The sequence below is a fragment of the Tripterygium wilfordii genome, chromosome 6 (genome assembly GCF_013401445.1).
Source record: "Tripterygium wilfordii isolate XIE 37 chromosome 6, ASM1340144v1, whole genome shotgun sequence".
In the NCBI taxonomy this organism is placed as follows: Eukaryota; Viridiplantae; Streptophyta; class Magnoliopsida; order Celastrales; family Celastraceae; genus Tripterygium; species Tripterygium wilfordii.
This window is the reverse complement of record NC_052237.1, coordinates 6,323,839-6,339,467: the sequence shown is the minus strand read 5'-3', so window position 1 is coordinate 6,339,467 and position 15,629 is coordinate 6,323,839. Positions and strand designations below refer to the sequence as shown.

The 15,629-nt window shown below is 39.0% G+C and overlaps 2 protein-coding genes across 2 annotated transcripts; both read left to right on the top strand.

Annotated features, from left to right (window-relative positions):
- Positions 1 to 7,035: 7,035 nt before the first annotated feature.
- Positions 7,036 to 7,998, top strand: LOC120000382. The gene is made up of 2 exons (XM_038848452.1): positions 7,036 to 7,209; positions 7,372 to 7,998. Exons 1-2 carry the CDS (start codon positions 7,065 to 7,067, stop codon positions 7,797 to 7,799), a joined length of 573 nt encoding a protein of 190 aa, XP_038704380.1. The 5' UTR covers positions 7,036 to 7,064; the 3' UTR covers positions 7,800 to 7,998.
- Positions 7,999 to 10,194: 2,196 nt separating this feature from the next.
- LOC120000381 (plant intracellular Ras-group-related LRR protein 3) lies at positions 10,195 to 14,675 on the top strand. Its single transcript, XM_038848451.1, has 3 exons — positions 10,195 to 11,716; positions 13,541 to 13,707; positions 13,843 to 14,675. The coding sequence occupies exons 1-3, from the start codon at positions 11,120 to 11,122 to the stop codon at positions 14,489 to 14,491; spliced, it is 1,413 nt and encodes a 470-aa protein (XP_038704379.1). The 5' UTR covers positions 10,195 to 11,119; the 3' UTR covers positions 14,492 to 14,675.
- The last annotated feature ends 954 nt before the right edge of the window (positions 14,676 to 15,629 follow it).

The window sequence follows — 15,629 nt, the reverse complement described above, 5'->3', positions numbered from 1 at the left end:
TAGGTTACGGGGTTAACACCGTTATCGGCCCGAGTAGTCATAACTCAAGAATCAATGTCCTGTGAATCAGGAGCACAGCTCGACTCCATGCTACCTTCTGTTAGGCTATCCTGGCCGATCCTCTCCGAGGCCAAGGAGTCATCGTCAACATCAACATGGATGGTTCCGGAAGGAACTTCAACAGCAACCTGGGAAGCCTCAATTGTAGGAGTGGGATTGACATCAAGAGGGAAATAATCCAGTATGTTTTCCTCAGCTCCATCTGCTGCAGGGAACTTGATACTGTCCTGACGCCAAAAAGGAGAGTCTCTCGGGATACCAATCTCCAATAAGGCCTCACATCGTCCCATCAGATAAACGGTGTTCCCTTGATCTTTCAAAAACTGTGTGTACTCAATAAAGGCATCATTGGAGGCTTTGTCAGCTGTCGCCTTTTCACGAAACAGAACGCCAGACAAAGTCTCATCCAAGCTGGCCTGAAATTTCCGCTTGTCTTCTTCCAAGCCGGCGATAATAGATTGGGATGCCTCCAACTCAGATGTCTTAGCAGAGGCCTCAGCTTTGGAAATGGTCAGATCAGCCATCAGAGCTGCCATGTCGGTTTTCACACTGTCATAGCTTTTGAGAGTCCGTGCATGCCGTTCACACTCAACCTCGTACCTCCTCTGGTACTCATGAAGAAACTGGGCACCCTACAAGATAGAGGCTCTCATTACTACAAATGTAAAAAAAAACAAAAACTAGAAGGAGTAAGAAGAACTTCAAGTTACCTACATATAGTATCGGGACGAGTTCTCCTTGAGGTCAGCCCCGGAGAGAAGTTCCAGCCGACTCTGGTCTGTTGGAAGGGTAGTAAGTGACAGAAGGGCATGACCAACGCCGGGGTCCCTCATTGAACAGTTCTTGGAAACCGGATGGCCACCAATCCTTGGAGTTAGCACCAAATCATTAATCCCGGGCTGGTTGGGAGAAATTGACTTTTTTCGAGTCTCTTTACCACGACACGTGGAAAGGTCTTTCCCGCGTCTGGATAATGAAGTGGTATCGTCATCCCTAAGCCTCTTTCCTGAACAGGCCGGTGGAGGAGGAGGAAGTGCAACCGGTGGAGGTGCGGCGGAGGATGATCCACCATCTCGTCGAGCCTCAGGAGTCGGTTTAGTGAAAAGTGAAGTCAAAGGCCTGGGCATGTCTTCTAATGGCACTGGAGGAAAGTCTGTCAAAAAAAAAAACAGGAATTAGCCTAAAGGCGAAGATTAAAGAGTACAACACTTTATCAAACAACTGAAGAACATACTATCGTAATCCAAATTAAAATCATAATCAGGAAGATCGACATTGCCAGAATCAACATCTAGATTATCTAAGTCCAAGATAGAACTCCCCAGTCCAATTGAACCAAGTGACTGATCTGGTTCGTTCGAGGAGTCCGAGACAATATGGATTTAGCCCGTCCTTAGGATTAAAGGTTCTAAAAAATTCTATTATTGCCACCTTAGAAGTCTTTGGAGGACTAGCGGAGTCTGGCGACACGGTAGGTCTATACCCGAGTATGTATGGTGCGAAACGACCGAATGGAGCAATCCCAGTAGGTCCGAAATGCCTACAAAGCTCGTCAAAAGCCAAACAGTCTCCCCGAGCCCTAATATCTGGAAAGGTAGGGGTGGGACTTGAAATTAAAAACCCTTGGTTAGTTTATAAAAAATAATAATAAATGAATAAATTCATTTACGAAAAATATATACACATAGCTTGAAGTGAGAATTAACCTGGCAAGCCATTGACTCGAGGAACCGCATTCGGACCATTCTCAACATTAATACCAAATTCCCAACTGGGTCCTCTAATCAAGAAGAACTCATCCTCACTATGCTTAGCAGTGGAAGGAAGACAGTGGATGAGGTGTTGATCTTTATCCCTCAGAAAAAGATGAAATTTGTCTTGCCATCCGCTACAACGTTTTATAATATACGCTCTTTCAAGATCAGCCGATCTCACACCAAATCCATAAACTCTATTAAGAATGTCCACACCGTTGATGATTCTATAAGAATTGGAATTGAGTTGATAGGGAGCAAGGCCATAAAGGGATAGAGTTTCCCGAAAGAACTCTAAAAGTGGAAATCGAAGGCCGCCTTCGACTACGGCGACTATGGGAAACTTAACCCATCCAGTAGGAAGTTCGCCCTCTGAGGCAATTCCCAGTTCACAATCAACAGGAAAACCGTAACTACTTGCCCATCTACGGAGTTCCACTAAGTTTCCAACAAAACTAGCGTATTTACCCATAGGATGCGAAACCTAAAATCAACCAAAAAAGAGTAAGGGACGAAAAACTTACTGTGAAAATTTTGATCCAAGAGGAAATCCGGCAATCAGGAGCTCAAATCAAATACCAGACAAAATCCACAAAGATGGTAAAGTCAGAATCAAACCTCGCAATTTAAAGGGGTCTTGCACAACAATCGGAGTGAACGTAAGTTCGGATGAAGTCCAGATTAAGAAGGAGACAGGGCCGAATTGTCTACGCACTGAACCCGCGAGGAGTTACGCCGACCGGACTGGAGCTGCGTGGAAGAGCAGCGAATCTGCACGGTCGAGCTGGGTGCTGGCTGAGCTGACCGATCTGGGAGCGCGGCCGATCTGGCCGGTCTGGAAGTTAGGCAAATATGATCGGTATGGGAGCGCGGCCGATCTGGTCGTTCTGAGAGTTAGGCCGATCTGGCCGGTCTGGAAGTTAGGCAGATCTGGCCTGTCTTGGAGCTAGGTCGATCTGGCCTGTGCGTGCTTGGCCGGTTTGGCAATGAATGGAGCTCGACCGATCTGGCAGCAAAGGGAGCTCGGCCAACTGAGCAAGGTAAGGCAGCGAAGGAACCTTGGTCTGCCTGGCCGGTCTGGAGGCCTGCCCGAGTTGAAGTATTCGGCCAGACTGGGTGGCTGTGCCGCCGGGCTGGAGTGCTTGGCCTGTCTGGTTGTCCGGCCGAGCTGAAGTTATTGAGCCGAGTCTCTCCCAATTTCTCTATTCTCTCCCTTCTAACACAAGAAAATTGGTAAAAACAAGTTGTAAAAAAGTGGGACACACTAGTAAAAGAATTTATAGTCAAAAAGGAAGGGTATGGTTAATACCCAGAGAGTAAATCAAACTCACAAGTATGGAAATCATCTACCCCTAGTTAATTGAGAATCTCTCACCAAAGCCCAGTTTAGATATCTCGGAACAGGTCTTTGGGGGGCAAATGTGAGGAGTATTCCGACAAGACATGTGACATAATTCTATTTATTATTCTCAATATCAAATCATGTTATTATTAATAGGTTTAAGATATAAGGAGTTGTTTTTCAAATAAATTAAACAACTTACCGATTGGAGGAAGCTCCTACAATTACTCTGATAGAGTTACACACGGAGTGAATTTCTTCCATTATAAAAGGAGGTAAATTGTTACATATTTTTTCCTCAAACTCTATTTGTGGTTATACTGGCTTGATTATCTTGGAAGCTAACTTGAGCGTCGGAGTGTCTACGGTCAAACAAACGCTGAAAAACTATGAACGAATTTTCCTAAAGGAAACATAACCCTGATTAGTAATAACCCAGGCCAGTGGTTGAAAACAAATTATTGTATTCATATATTGTCAAAAAGAAGAGGAGATAAAGGTGGATATGCTAATTAATTATGGGAGGACCCCATGCCAGTTCATATTCATGTTCATGTTCATGAGGAGCCATCAGCTATGCTATTCTATCTTGGATGACATAATCTTTGAAAGGGATAGAGATTAGTGCAAACCTTGGCGGCCAACCTTAAAGTTTATCCTCCAAACACACACAAAAAAATTATTAATTCAATTTATATATGCATATATTTACAGTAGCACAAGTGACGTGGACGTCTTTGCGAATGAGTTTTTGGGCTATTCGGAGCGTCAAAAGGCCAAGAAATGAAGTCCGGTTTAGTGGTTTGTCTGTAAATCTAAAAGTGACAGTAAATTTTGATCCGTTTGGAGTTATGAGATCCATAATATTTTTTTAAGGACTGACTTGAAATTCACCTAGGGCAACCTAGGTAAGACCCGTTTGAAAAGTACTAATTAGGGTCACAAAGCAGCGTTTATCCTCTCTATGGAGGTGTTTTAGTTTCTTTTGAATTTCCTTATTTGTTTTCAAATATTATTCGGTTTTCTAGACTTATTAGGATTTCTTATTCATATATATATATATATATATATATATATATATATATATATATATATATATATATATATATATATATATGTCGTTAGGAGGGTTTTGTTGGGATAGTTATTACTTTTGTCTTCAATAAGAATTTTGATTTTTCCCAACTCTTTGATTTCTCAACCCCCAATTGCGTCAACAAGTGTAAAACCAGCTTGTTCAGATGCCATTTTAATATATGATTGACAGCTTCCACTTTCGTCTATACTTGCATCATTTATATTAATATTAGTCAACTTTTTACGTCTCTAACACACGATTAGATCTAGATCAAGTGATCTAAACACGAGTGAACTATATATATATATATATAGAGAGAGAGAGAGAGAGAGAGAGAGAGAGAGAGAGAGAGAGAGAGAGAGACTCTGAGGCTGGTAATTATTCTGGGATTCTACATAACACTTGGTCCTCTTGAAACTCCGCACTGTTAGAAAGGCCTGATGCCTCATGGGATTGGATAAGATATGTGTTGCACTTCTCTATAGGATATGGGGGTGGGCCGGGGGCGTCATTTGACCACATAGCCCAGCCCTATACTCCAATCCAATTGACATTAATATTGAGAGAGAGTGAACTCCAATGTCACCAACCCAAAATCATTATTTTCAACAATTAAATTCTTGAGGTCCAATAGTGTCTCACCACGTGTAACGAACATCTCACTCTTCCCTTGCAAACAAAGTGATTGCGGGTCCGCATTTCAATTATCATGGCCCATCATCCATGACCTGGAATGTGGACCCCAGCGAGAACAATGTGGTAGAGAAATACTCCATAGTTATGTATTTAGGAATTTCCTTTCACAAAAAACTTTAATTGCACACTCATATAAACTCTTACTCTTTCCTACAGATATCTCCACCCCAAACCTTTTCATGTCAGATTTGAACCTAAGACGTTGGGTTTCTGGGCAGATCGATCGCCTGCCAATGGATTCCTGAAAAATATTGGGGATTTCTTACATAGTTTTCAGTATTTTCGAGGAAGAAAGATAAATTTTTCTGAGAGTTTTTAGTCGTTCGTGGGCCAATAGAAAAAAAAAATGAAGATAAACTTTTTCTTTTTCGCTTTTTGGATTTGGTTTTCAGACACTATCTTGCTTATGTTTTTTTTTTTTTTAATCTTGCTTATGTTTTTAATAATGGGTTAATATCACTTTTGTACATCAAAAAATAGTCAGTGTTTCAATTTACACATTGTTGTTTAAAATATTTCAATTTGGTCACCAAATGATAAAATTGTTTCAACTTAGTCTCTTTGACAGATTTTCTCACTTTGGGGCAATCAAACTGCACATGTGACACGTTGACTGTCCAAATATTGATTGCCAACATGTGCAGTTTGACTGTCCCAAAGTGGAAAAATCTGTCCGAGAAATAATTTTATCATTGGGTGATCAAATTGAAATATTTTAAACAACAATATATAAATTGAAACATCGACTATCTTTCGATGTGTAAAAGTGATATTAACCCTTTTAATAATATATGTTTAGATTGGGTGGAAAATGAAATGAAATTTGTTGTAATGTGAGATTCATTCAGCATTTGAAAGACAGTTTTATCCTTCTCAAAAGAAACAAAAAGGAAAAAGTTTACAGAGGACTCCAGCCAGAATTATAAAAGAGAGAACAACATGGAAGGTTTTTGTTGGGTTTAAGAATAATAATGATGAATAATTGAGTGATTTGGTGGAATCACAATTCACAACTCATCTTATTGTACCCATCTCTCTTCTCCTCTGTCTTCCAATTCCAAATATTTGACAAAAATAATGCAGATTATTAAACAAATTTTGAAATGATTGTATACATGCATGCATGTGCAAAGTGTAATCATTGATGAGTTATAAAAAAACATATATAATTAAGGGTAAAATATAACATTTGATCCCTCAATTATACCTCTATTCTTACTTTCGTCCTTAAACTTTTTATGCTCTTAACTTCGTCTTTCAACTATTGAAAGATATCTATTTCATCCTTCAAGTGAGAGAGTAGTCGGAAAAATCCAATTTTACATCTATTTGACATATCGGAGTAATCTTAGTTGACAAACGTAAACGATATTATCCCTAAACTATTAATATCTAACACTTTTAGTGTTTAAACTATACAACAAAATAATTTGGAGATTTTGAAGAGTATGTATTTTGTAAGATGACAGGTGTAAAATTTAAGTAACGTGAGATCACAGGTGTAAATATTAAACCAATTGGGACACCAAAAGATTTTTTTGATGTGAAAATCATTTGAGAGACGAACAGGGTACCTTTAAAGAGTTGAGAGACGATTTTTAGAGTAAAAAAAATTTAAAGACAAATAAAATCAAGAATATAATTGAGGATCCAAATATATATTTTTGTCTATAATTAATTTTAAGCTGGTGATTCACCTAACTTTATTAAGCCACTACCCATGGCATAATCTTTTATTTGAGGAGGGAATAAAAATTAGATTAGAAAAAGATTTAACTGAGAATTATGAATAACTGATATGTGTTTGATATTTTATAAAGATATCGAGTTCCAGCCTCTTAATTCGTCACTTGCAATCAAAAAGAAAAAGATTTGACTGGGAAGGTTTATTCACGAAGGACAAATTTCTGCATGGGGGCCCCGTGTTGGGGGAATCAATGGCGTCAGCAGAACAATCAATCTCTGCATTTTTTCACAGTCGTGAGAAAATCGCTATAAATAGAGCTTGAAGAGAACCGTAGCTAGGCTTGAAGAAGCAACTCCACGAGCATCTTTCAAGCTCCCTCTCTTCCTTCTCTTGATACTCAATTCTTCCAATCTTTTTTCTGATCTCAACTTACTGCACCACCTTAACATGCTCAAATCCATGAAGCCAACAACCATGAAGTTCCTCTGCAGCTACGGTGGCAAGATCCTTCCCCGTTATCCCGATGGCAAACTCCGTTATCTTGGCGGTGAAACCCGTGTCCTCGCCGTGGACCGCTTGATCTCTTTCTCTGGTCAGTCCCTCCTTTCCTATTTTTTTTACCATTTTAACTTAAAATTTTCTATCTATGCTTGTATGTATCTGTTGTAGCGTGTGATTTGAAGGGAATCGATGTATGCGTTTAAGTCCCGAATGTGATTTTTGGGGTGAAATTGTTGTTGTGTGTGGTATACAGAGCTATTGTTGAAGCTCGGCGTGTTGTGTGGCACATCAGTGAGTCTGCGATGTCAGTTGCCAACGGAGGATCTAGACGCTCTGGTGTCGATTACCTCCGATGAGGATCTTGCCAATCTCATCGAGGAATACGATCTAGCATCGCCACCGCCTTCTTCTCTAAAGATCAAGGCCTTCCTTTCGCTGCCTAAAAAAACCTCTCCTCCTCCTTCATCGGCTTCATCCTCGTCCTCCTCCAACTCATCTATGTATTGTAGTGGTTCAATTTCAAGATCTTCGATGCCGGCGAATGACCGGTGCTATCACCAGATCCGGAAGCCGGTTGGACTTTCAGTGAAATCTGCTGGGAAGAGGCCTCACTATACCTACCATGCTCATGGAAACCCTAGCCAAATCTACCTAATCCACAACGGGAACCATTGCCAATAGTACTCCCGGAGCTGAGACCCAAACAAAAGATGCAAATATACTACAAAGACTCGTATCTTTAAGAAAAAGAAATCGGAATATAGCACAATATGATGTAATTGGGAAAAAAAATCTCCATAAGAAGGATTGCTTTTTCATTTTCATCAGTTCCATGGACATTAATGAATTTCCAGCCCAAGAAAATCTGGTTGTTTTGTGATGGTGAGTTTGTTTTTCCATCTCCTTTATCCAGTTTCCTTTGCCCAATCGCCTCATTTCCCAGCACATGCGTTCTCATCCGTTGTGTTTTGTCTGGATTCGCCATTCAGGCTTATCCCGTTTGCCCCTGTTTTGTTCTTCCACGCTTTTTTCTCGTGCGGCGTATTCTGGCTTTATCCGTTTATCTTGCTATCCTGCGTTCGTTATTAGGTCCATGTGGTGTTGTGTAGTCCCTTGTCTAGTGGTTCGTTGAACTTCTCTGTTTTGTTTTATTTATAATCATGGCGGCTCTGGTTTTATGTCCGGGTTGATTCTTTATTGGTTTGTTTCAGTTTAATTCATTTTGGTTTTTTAAGATAATTGATTTTAATTTACATTGTGATATTTGCAGGTTGGTGGAGATTGAAGAAGTCGAAAATGAGAGGCTTGAAGATGATGTTGCCAAGGACAAGGAAGCTTAGTCGCGGGCAGGTATACACATTAATTCTCGTCCAATATTTAAGATCTTAAACAAACGCAAGGAGAACTTCACATTATTTTTTACAGAAAAAGTTCATCACCCGTTTTACCATTTATCAAATTGAAGTAATTATTGAGGATTTATGCAAAGAAAGCTAGTGGTTATAGCATTTTAAACAAAAACTACTATTTGTTTTTTTGTTCCTATTTCTTTAGTTTTAGGACATAAGGAATGTTTAGCAGGAGTGAGCTGCAGAAGCTGATTACCATTTTTCCGAAATTTGGTTGGGTTGGGTTGGGTTTTGTTTTCTTTTAGTCAATTTTGTTAGTTTGATTTTTTTCAATGTTGGGTATTTAAAACTAAATACAACATTTAACAAAAATGTAGTAATATATTGTAGTTGATGATACACATAACACATTTTCAATCTTTCAACCACTTGGTTTCTGTTAGTCGCCATGCAACAACCTATAAATGATGGCAATGTTGACAGTAATTGAGTAAAAGCTTGCATTGGATATTTGGATGAATGCTAAAGTAGCAAAGGAGGGCTCTGAAGTGAAATGCATAGACGATGCATATGCTAGAAGCAAAAGATTGTGTTGACGAGAGCAAAGTAGCTTCTGATTGGTAGCAGGTAGTTCATTATATGGGTAGTTCATCATCATCTCAGCTTTTATTCCAAAATTTTGGAGTCAACTACATGAGCATATGATAAAATCAAAGGGAATTATTTTCATATTCGTTCCCATAAATGATCGTACTTTCATCAACTCTTTTTGAATCTATATTATGTGTTACTAATTCAAGTCGTATCTTTGTATGTCTTCCTTTTCGCTTCCTACTCTCATGATATTATATGTGAGTATTTTTAAAATGTGTGGTCTCATATTGTTGATGCCCTAGCACTTCTGAGTAACAATTTTTATATAGTATTGTAATCTCAGGTGCATCCAATGACTCGAGGAGCTTTTGGAAGGATTGGTGATTTTCCATCACAGATGATGTCCCGCCACAAGCAATATTATGCTAGTAGTGAAAAACCAGCAGTGTCATCCTACCAGTTTTAATACGTTCCCATTAGCGGACTCAGTTTCATACAATAATTGTGGATGATGATGTGGTTGTGGCAGAGGGCATTGCTAAAGCCGTCAATATTCTGGGACTTGTCATAGTAACCATCTCTCACCTTACACCTGCAGAATCAAATCAAGGGAATACCAGACTCTAAAATAAGTCTGGTAAGGATTGTGAAGAAATTTGATACAGGTGGTGGTGAACAAGGCCGGTCCTTGTGCTTGGACAGTTAAAACTTTAAGATGATTTTATCAATTTTGTTGGCTTATATTAATCAGATGTGGATTAACTTAGGCAAAGTGTCGTGGGTTCCATTCTCATAAAGAGAGTTGGTTGAGGGATGTCTTTGTGAAGGCCTGACCTAAAAAGAAAGGGAAAAAAGATGAATTAACTGAAATTCTAAGGAGTATAATTTTGAAGAAGTAGAAACGAAATTGCAAGAAGGCCCGAAGGCTGCTATGGCAGATCAATGTTTGAAAAGAAAAATGAAACTGATCAATTGATCTTCTAAAGTTGGTGTGATTTTAAGATAAGGTTATCCCATGACAATGGATGGAAGTGGATCATCAGTAATTTATAGATTCGATCCCTCACCCTCGGCCTTGGGGTTCTTATCAAAGTAAGAGTGGGTTTGAACTTTGAACCGTTTTAAGTAGTAATGAGATCTGCAGATTGTAAATTATACAAGCAGCCACAAAGAAAGAAGAAACCAAGGGTAGTTGTTGAGGTGAGATTCTGCATTTCCTGTTGGGATTTGCAGATCTACGTCACCTGTCCGGACAGATCGAGGATCTGTCCAGACAGTTACTAATCTGTCTCAAAAATTGAACCAGCTATCCGGTCTGTCCGGACAGAACACTGACAGATGCTCTTTTTGAGGCAAACCATATTTCGATTATCATTTTTCCACTCTAAATTTGTGTTTAAAAGAAACAGGTGCAAATATCGTTGCCTCAATCCCATTCCCAGGCCTACTAGGAATAAACTCCACGACCCCAATTCTACCCTTTCCCCGGAAAACTAAACCACTACCTTGTATTGCAACTTTTTTTAGAGCAAGGGAGGTATTTCAGGTATATTGTTTATGTTTCACGGTTGTTTCTGGTGCTGTTTTCGGACCTGAAGTAGCATCACAGTCATTCTTACTAACAGAGCTTTGATCTTCGACCCATTATTCTATCCACCTCTTGCAATCGAAATAGATAAATGTCTAAACTCACAATAAATAGTAGTAGCTCAAAGTTCACTTTTTCTTTTTGTCGGGTTGAGCATGAAGATGCTGGCGAAATGCCAAATGCAGTCATTAAATTATTAGCAGAGTTCTTACTTGAAATTGCCTAGTCTTTGTCATTAAATTATTAATGCTTTTGATTGGTTTATTTTTTTTTTCAATAATGAGCTAATCTTGCACCGTGACTCTGTCTTGAGTTTGATTAACCAAGTTTTTTCTCCTTAAAAGGCTTGGTCTTTCACGGTGCCGGCCATAGTTTTCCTTCCTCCGTATCTTCTAGTTTTTGACTTTTGGATTCATATACCCATCCCCTTCTCACTTTCTCAGTCGTCACAGTAATCTTCTCGGAGAGAGATGGATCCAGATTCGAATTCGGACCCTAACCCGGAAGCGAACGACCTGCCTATTCTCTCCTATCTCTTATCGCAGCTCGACTCCAGCAATCACGCAACTCTCTCTCCTCAACTCCAACAATCACTATTTTCCCGGTATCCCCACTTGACCAATCCAAAAGTGGTTGCTTCGATAGCCGAATTCCTCCCGATTTCGGTGTCTCAAACCCATTCCCACCTCCTCGCACTCGGGCCCCGACCCGATCCAGATGCCGTCTCTGCTGCCCGATCGAAGATCGACCAGGCTGAAGAAGTGCAAGGGACGTCCAGTGAGACTGGGATATATAAAGCAATCTTGAGATTAGAGGAGCTGCACCAGGAGTACCAGAGGCAGTTGAAGGAAGCGGAGGAGAAGCTCGATGGAGCTTATAGGTCGGTCGTGCGGGATCTGGAAAATGATAGTGAAGTGAACGAGGAGATAATTTCGGTCCTGAAGGAGGCAGAGAGCGGGGCCATGGAGAGGGTGGAGCTCGCTGGGAGGCAGTTGCGATTTCTTCCTGAGGCCTTTGGGAGGATTCGTGGTTTGGTGGTTCTCAATCTCTCTCGTAATCAATTAGAGGTATAATTTTTGTGGTGCTCGTATTGTTTTCTTGATTTTTTTGAGCTTTCTTTAAGTTTTAGCCTGGAAACTGTGCATGTGATGGGAGGGTAATTGTTCTGGACCAAACTACTAAGAACTTGTCATTTTTGCTCATAGTGAGCGATTTGCAGTATACAAGAAAAACGCTCAACCTTTTATTCAGTTTCTTAAGCAATTCCACAGGTGGAAGAAAAAACTGGGTTATTTGCATATGTACGGATATAATTTCTGGTTTATTGATTTAGGGTGGATTTCAGTTCAATTTTTGTTCTTAATTGTTGCTCTAGGTGATGGTTTGGGTCCAAATTGTCATATTTGTATATGTGAAAGAACTTTCAGCTAGTTTTAGTCTTTGACCTCAAATTTGTGTAAGAACTTGAACATTCATGGAATGCGAGGTCTTGTCAAGGAGAGTTTAGTAGTGCAACAACTTGACCATAATCACGAAATAGCACATACAACCTATGGTCATTGACATGGATTCCACCCCCCCCCCCCCCCCTCCAAATGCAGACATGGCAGTTACTTTCTGTTTGACTTTCTTTTGTTTCTCATGTGATGAACATAGAACATTTGATTAAGCTTTCTTTTATGTGCTACTGCAATTTGTGTACGCGTTTATCATGAGCTTTCAATGTTGGCCTGGTGGCATGTTCATTTTTTTTTCTTTTTAATATAATGCATGCTCTTACAGCTAATCTTGTCATCTGTATAATTTGACAAAATTCATACACAGGATTATTGAAAGCAAAGAACTTCGATAATTATTCAAGACATAGAAGTTTACTAATATCAGATTAAGTACTTTTTTTTCCCCTCCATTTGGGGGACCTTTTTCCCCTCTGATAGTTTGACACCTGATCACTGCTGTATGTAATCACACTTTACAGAGGATTTTGTCAAAATGTAACCTTTTATTCAGTTTCTTAAGCAATTCCATAAGTGGCACTGTGGAAGAATCAAGAAAGAAACTGCGTTATTTGCATATGTACGGATATAATTTCTGGATTACTGATTGATGGTGCATTTCAGTTCAATTTTTTGTGCTTAATTGTTGCTCTAGGTGATGGTTTGGGTTAAAATTGCCATATTTGTATATATGAATGAATTTTCAGCCAGTTTTAGTCTTTGACCTCGAATTTGCGTACAAAGTTGAACGCTCCTGGAATGCGAGGTCTTGTCTACAACTTGACCATAATTGTGAAATAGCACATACAATCATAACCTATGGTTATTGACATGGCTTTTTTTTTTTTTTTTCCAGTATGAAGATATGACAGTTACTTTTTGTTTGACTTTCTTTTCTTTCTCATGTGATGAACATAGAACATTTTACTAAACTTGCTTTTATGTGGTACCCGTAGTGCAATTTGTGTACGCATATATCATGAGCTGTCAATGTTGGCTCGTGATGACATTTTCAGTTTTTTTTTTATTTTTATTTTATGTAATGCATGCTCTTACATCTGATCTTGTCATCTGTATAATTTCACAAAATCCATACACAGTATTATTGAAAGAAAAAATTTCGATAATTATTCAACACATAGAAGTTTAATATATCAGCTAAGTACTTTCTAGCCTTTTCCTTCATTTTGGGGGACTTTTTCCCTCTGATAGTTTGACACCTGATCACTACTGTATGTAATCGCACTTTACAGAGGATTTTGAGTTATATGCCAGGCTCTGTCTGCAAGTTGAAGACTTGAAATAAATTATTCAAATGGTTTTATTCGATCATATTACAGAGGTTGAACATTACTTCACGTTTATAATGCCTTTTCTCGCTGTATGGGTGAACAGGTCCTTCCTGATTCAATCGCTGGACTAAAGCAACTTGAGGAGCTTGATGTTTCTTCAAATTTTTTGGGATCCCTTCCAGACTCTATAGGATTGTTGCTGAGCCTTAAAGTCCTCAATGTTTCCGGAAACAAATTAAAGTCTCTGCCTGAAAGCATTGCTGGTTGCAGGTTGTCTATCATTCAAGTGCTCTTTCACTTCCTTATTTGCAGAAGCGTAGTATTTGTGGTGAACTTTGTTGTATCACATTTTGTTTTATCTTCTCATTTGGCCTATCTGAAATTACAAATCTTACTTTGTTGTAGATCATTGGTAGAATTGGATGCAAGCTTTAACAACTTGGTGTGTTTGCCATCTAATATCGGTTTTGGTCTGCCAAATCTGGAAAGGCTCTCCATCCAGCTGAATAAGATCCCACTCCTTCCACCATCTATATGTGAAATGAGGTCTTTGAGATTTTTAGATGTTCATTTTAATGAGCTTCGAGGTCTGCCACGTGCAATAGGGCGATTGACAAATGTTGAGGTATTGAACCTGAGCAGCAACTTCAACGACTTCAAAGAGCTACCAGAAACAATTAGTGACCTAATTAACCTAAGGGAGCTCGATCTCAGCAACAACCAGATCCGAGGTCTTCCAGACTCATTTGGTAGGCTTGAAAAACTAACAAAACTCAACTTGGATGAGAATCCTCTTGTAATTCCTCCATTGGAGATAGTGAACAGAGGAGTTGAGGCCGTCAGGGAGTTCATGGTAAAAAGGTGGCATGATATTGTAGCTGAAGAACAACAAAGGAGCATGGTTGAGACAAACATGCAACAAGGTCAGACTGGGTGGCTGGCGTGGGGCTCCTCGCTGGTGAATGACTTTGTTTCTGGGGTTTCTCAAAGTGCTACAGGACTTCTCGGAGGAGGAAAAGCCCCTAGGGATCCATATCTGGATCAGCAGCTGTAAATCTCCTGCAACCGAGCCTGGTTGCTATCCCTGTGTGTACTCCTAGTTTACATATTCAGTTCATACTGCTTTAGGTTTTAGGATCTGTAAATTAAGAGAGGTTTTCTCACATATTTGGAGATAAATTGTTCAACTTGTATGCTATTTTACCATGTAAAATATGTTTTCCTCGAAGTCACTATAAGTCTGCATGAGTTGCTAACTTCCGCACCTTCTTGATTCTTGAGTTGGAAGTCGTAATGTCATAGGAGTTCTTTTAGATGTGCATCGGTATATCAGATGATTTGATGAGTTTTCTCCAGTATTTACAATTTCCATTTTCCAATCCAATTAGAAGAGGAAAAGTAGGGGTGGTAAGAATTTATCAACTGGAGATTAAATATAGCAGTAAAAACATTGAACGGGTGACGTATCTCCTCACTCTAACTCTTCTGTTTAGGGTTTATAATTATTTGGCCTCTCCTTCGGTTATAACCGTTATATCATAGTAAATTAATAAATAATGAAATTTGCAATTATGTGTGCATGACATGTATTGAAACTTGAAAGAAATTGTCGACAGTAAATAATGAATTTTGCAAAAGAATAATAGAAAATGTAGAATACTTGCAAAATACTTGATTAACTAGTTACATACCTGTGCTTCGCGCAGCACATAATTAGTTTGGAGAATAAAGATCTTTGACAATTTTTCGATACTTTGTTACCATGATGAACAACAAAGCTTGAATTGTAAAAAATGGAGATAATTGTGAGATAAACAAATAACTACAATACCTTTTTCTTAATATGCTAAGAAATAATCTTCTAAGTGGGAGCGAGAAATTTGATGCATAAAGAAAAAATATGCTTAGAGTTTTGCAATTCTTGTTTGCTCTACTTTTTTCTCCAAAATGACAAAGGTCACCAAGAACATGTGTATGGACATCATTCTATGTATAGTAGTAAATGGACAAATCATGAATCTCATTCTAAACCTAAGTATTCAGTAGCGTCAACAAAGCAAAAATATGTGTCTCCATTTATTCACGCGACTAAAAGGTAAAACTAAAAGGTTTTTAAAAGTGCCAAGTTTAAAGTGCAATACACTTCACAAAAATTTTAATTATAATGCGAGTACATTCAGTAGCAAGATAAT

What these genes read in the sequence shown, in the direction of transcription:
- LOC120000382 (XM_038848452.1), top strand. Translation starts at nt 7,065, where the DNA reads ATGCTCAAATCCATGAAGCCAACAACCATGAAGTTCCTCTGCAGCTAC. An exon ending in CCGCTTGATCTCTTTCTCTG is followed by an intron (nt 7,210 to 7,371) that starts GTCAGTCCCTCC and finishes TGTGGTATACAG; the next exon opens with AGCTATTGTTGAAGCTCGGC.
- LOC120000381 (XM_038848451.1), top strand. Translation starts at nt 11,120, where the DNA reads ATGGATCCAGATTCGAATTCGGACCCTAACCCGGAAGCGAACGACCTG. An exon ending in TCTCTCGTAATCAATTAGAG is followed by an intron (nt 11,717 to 13,540) that starts GTATAATTTTTG and finishes ATGGGTGAACAG; the next exon opens with GTCCTTCCTGATTCAATCGC. An exon ending in GAAAGCATTGCTGGTTGCAG is followed by an intron (nt 13,708 to 13,842) that starts GTTGTCTATCAT and finishes ACTTTGTTGTAG; the next exon opens with ATCATTGGTAGAATTGGATG.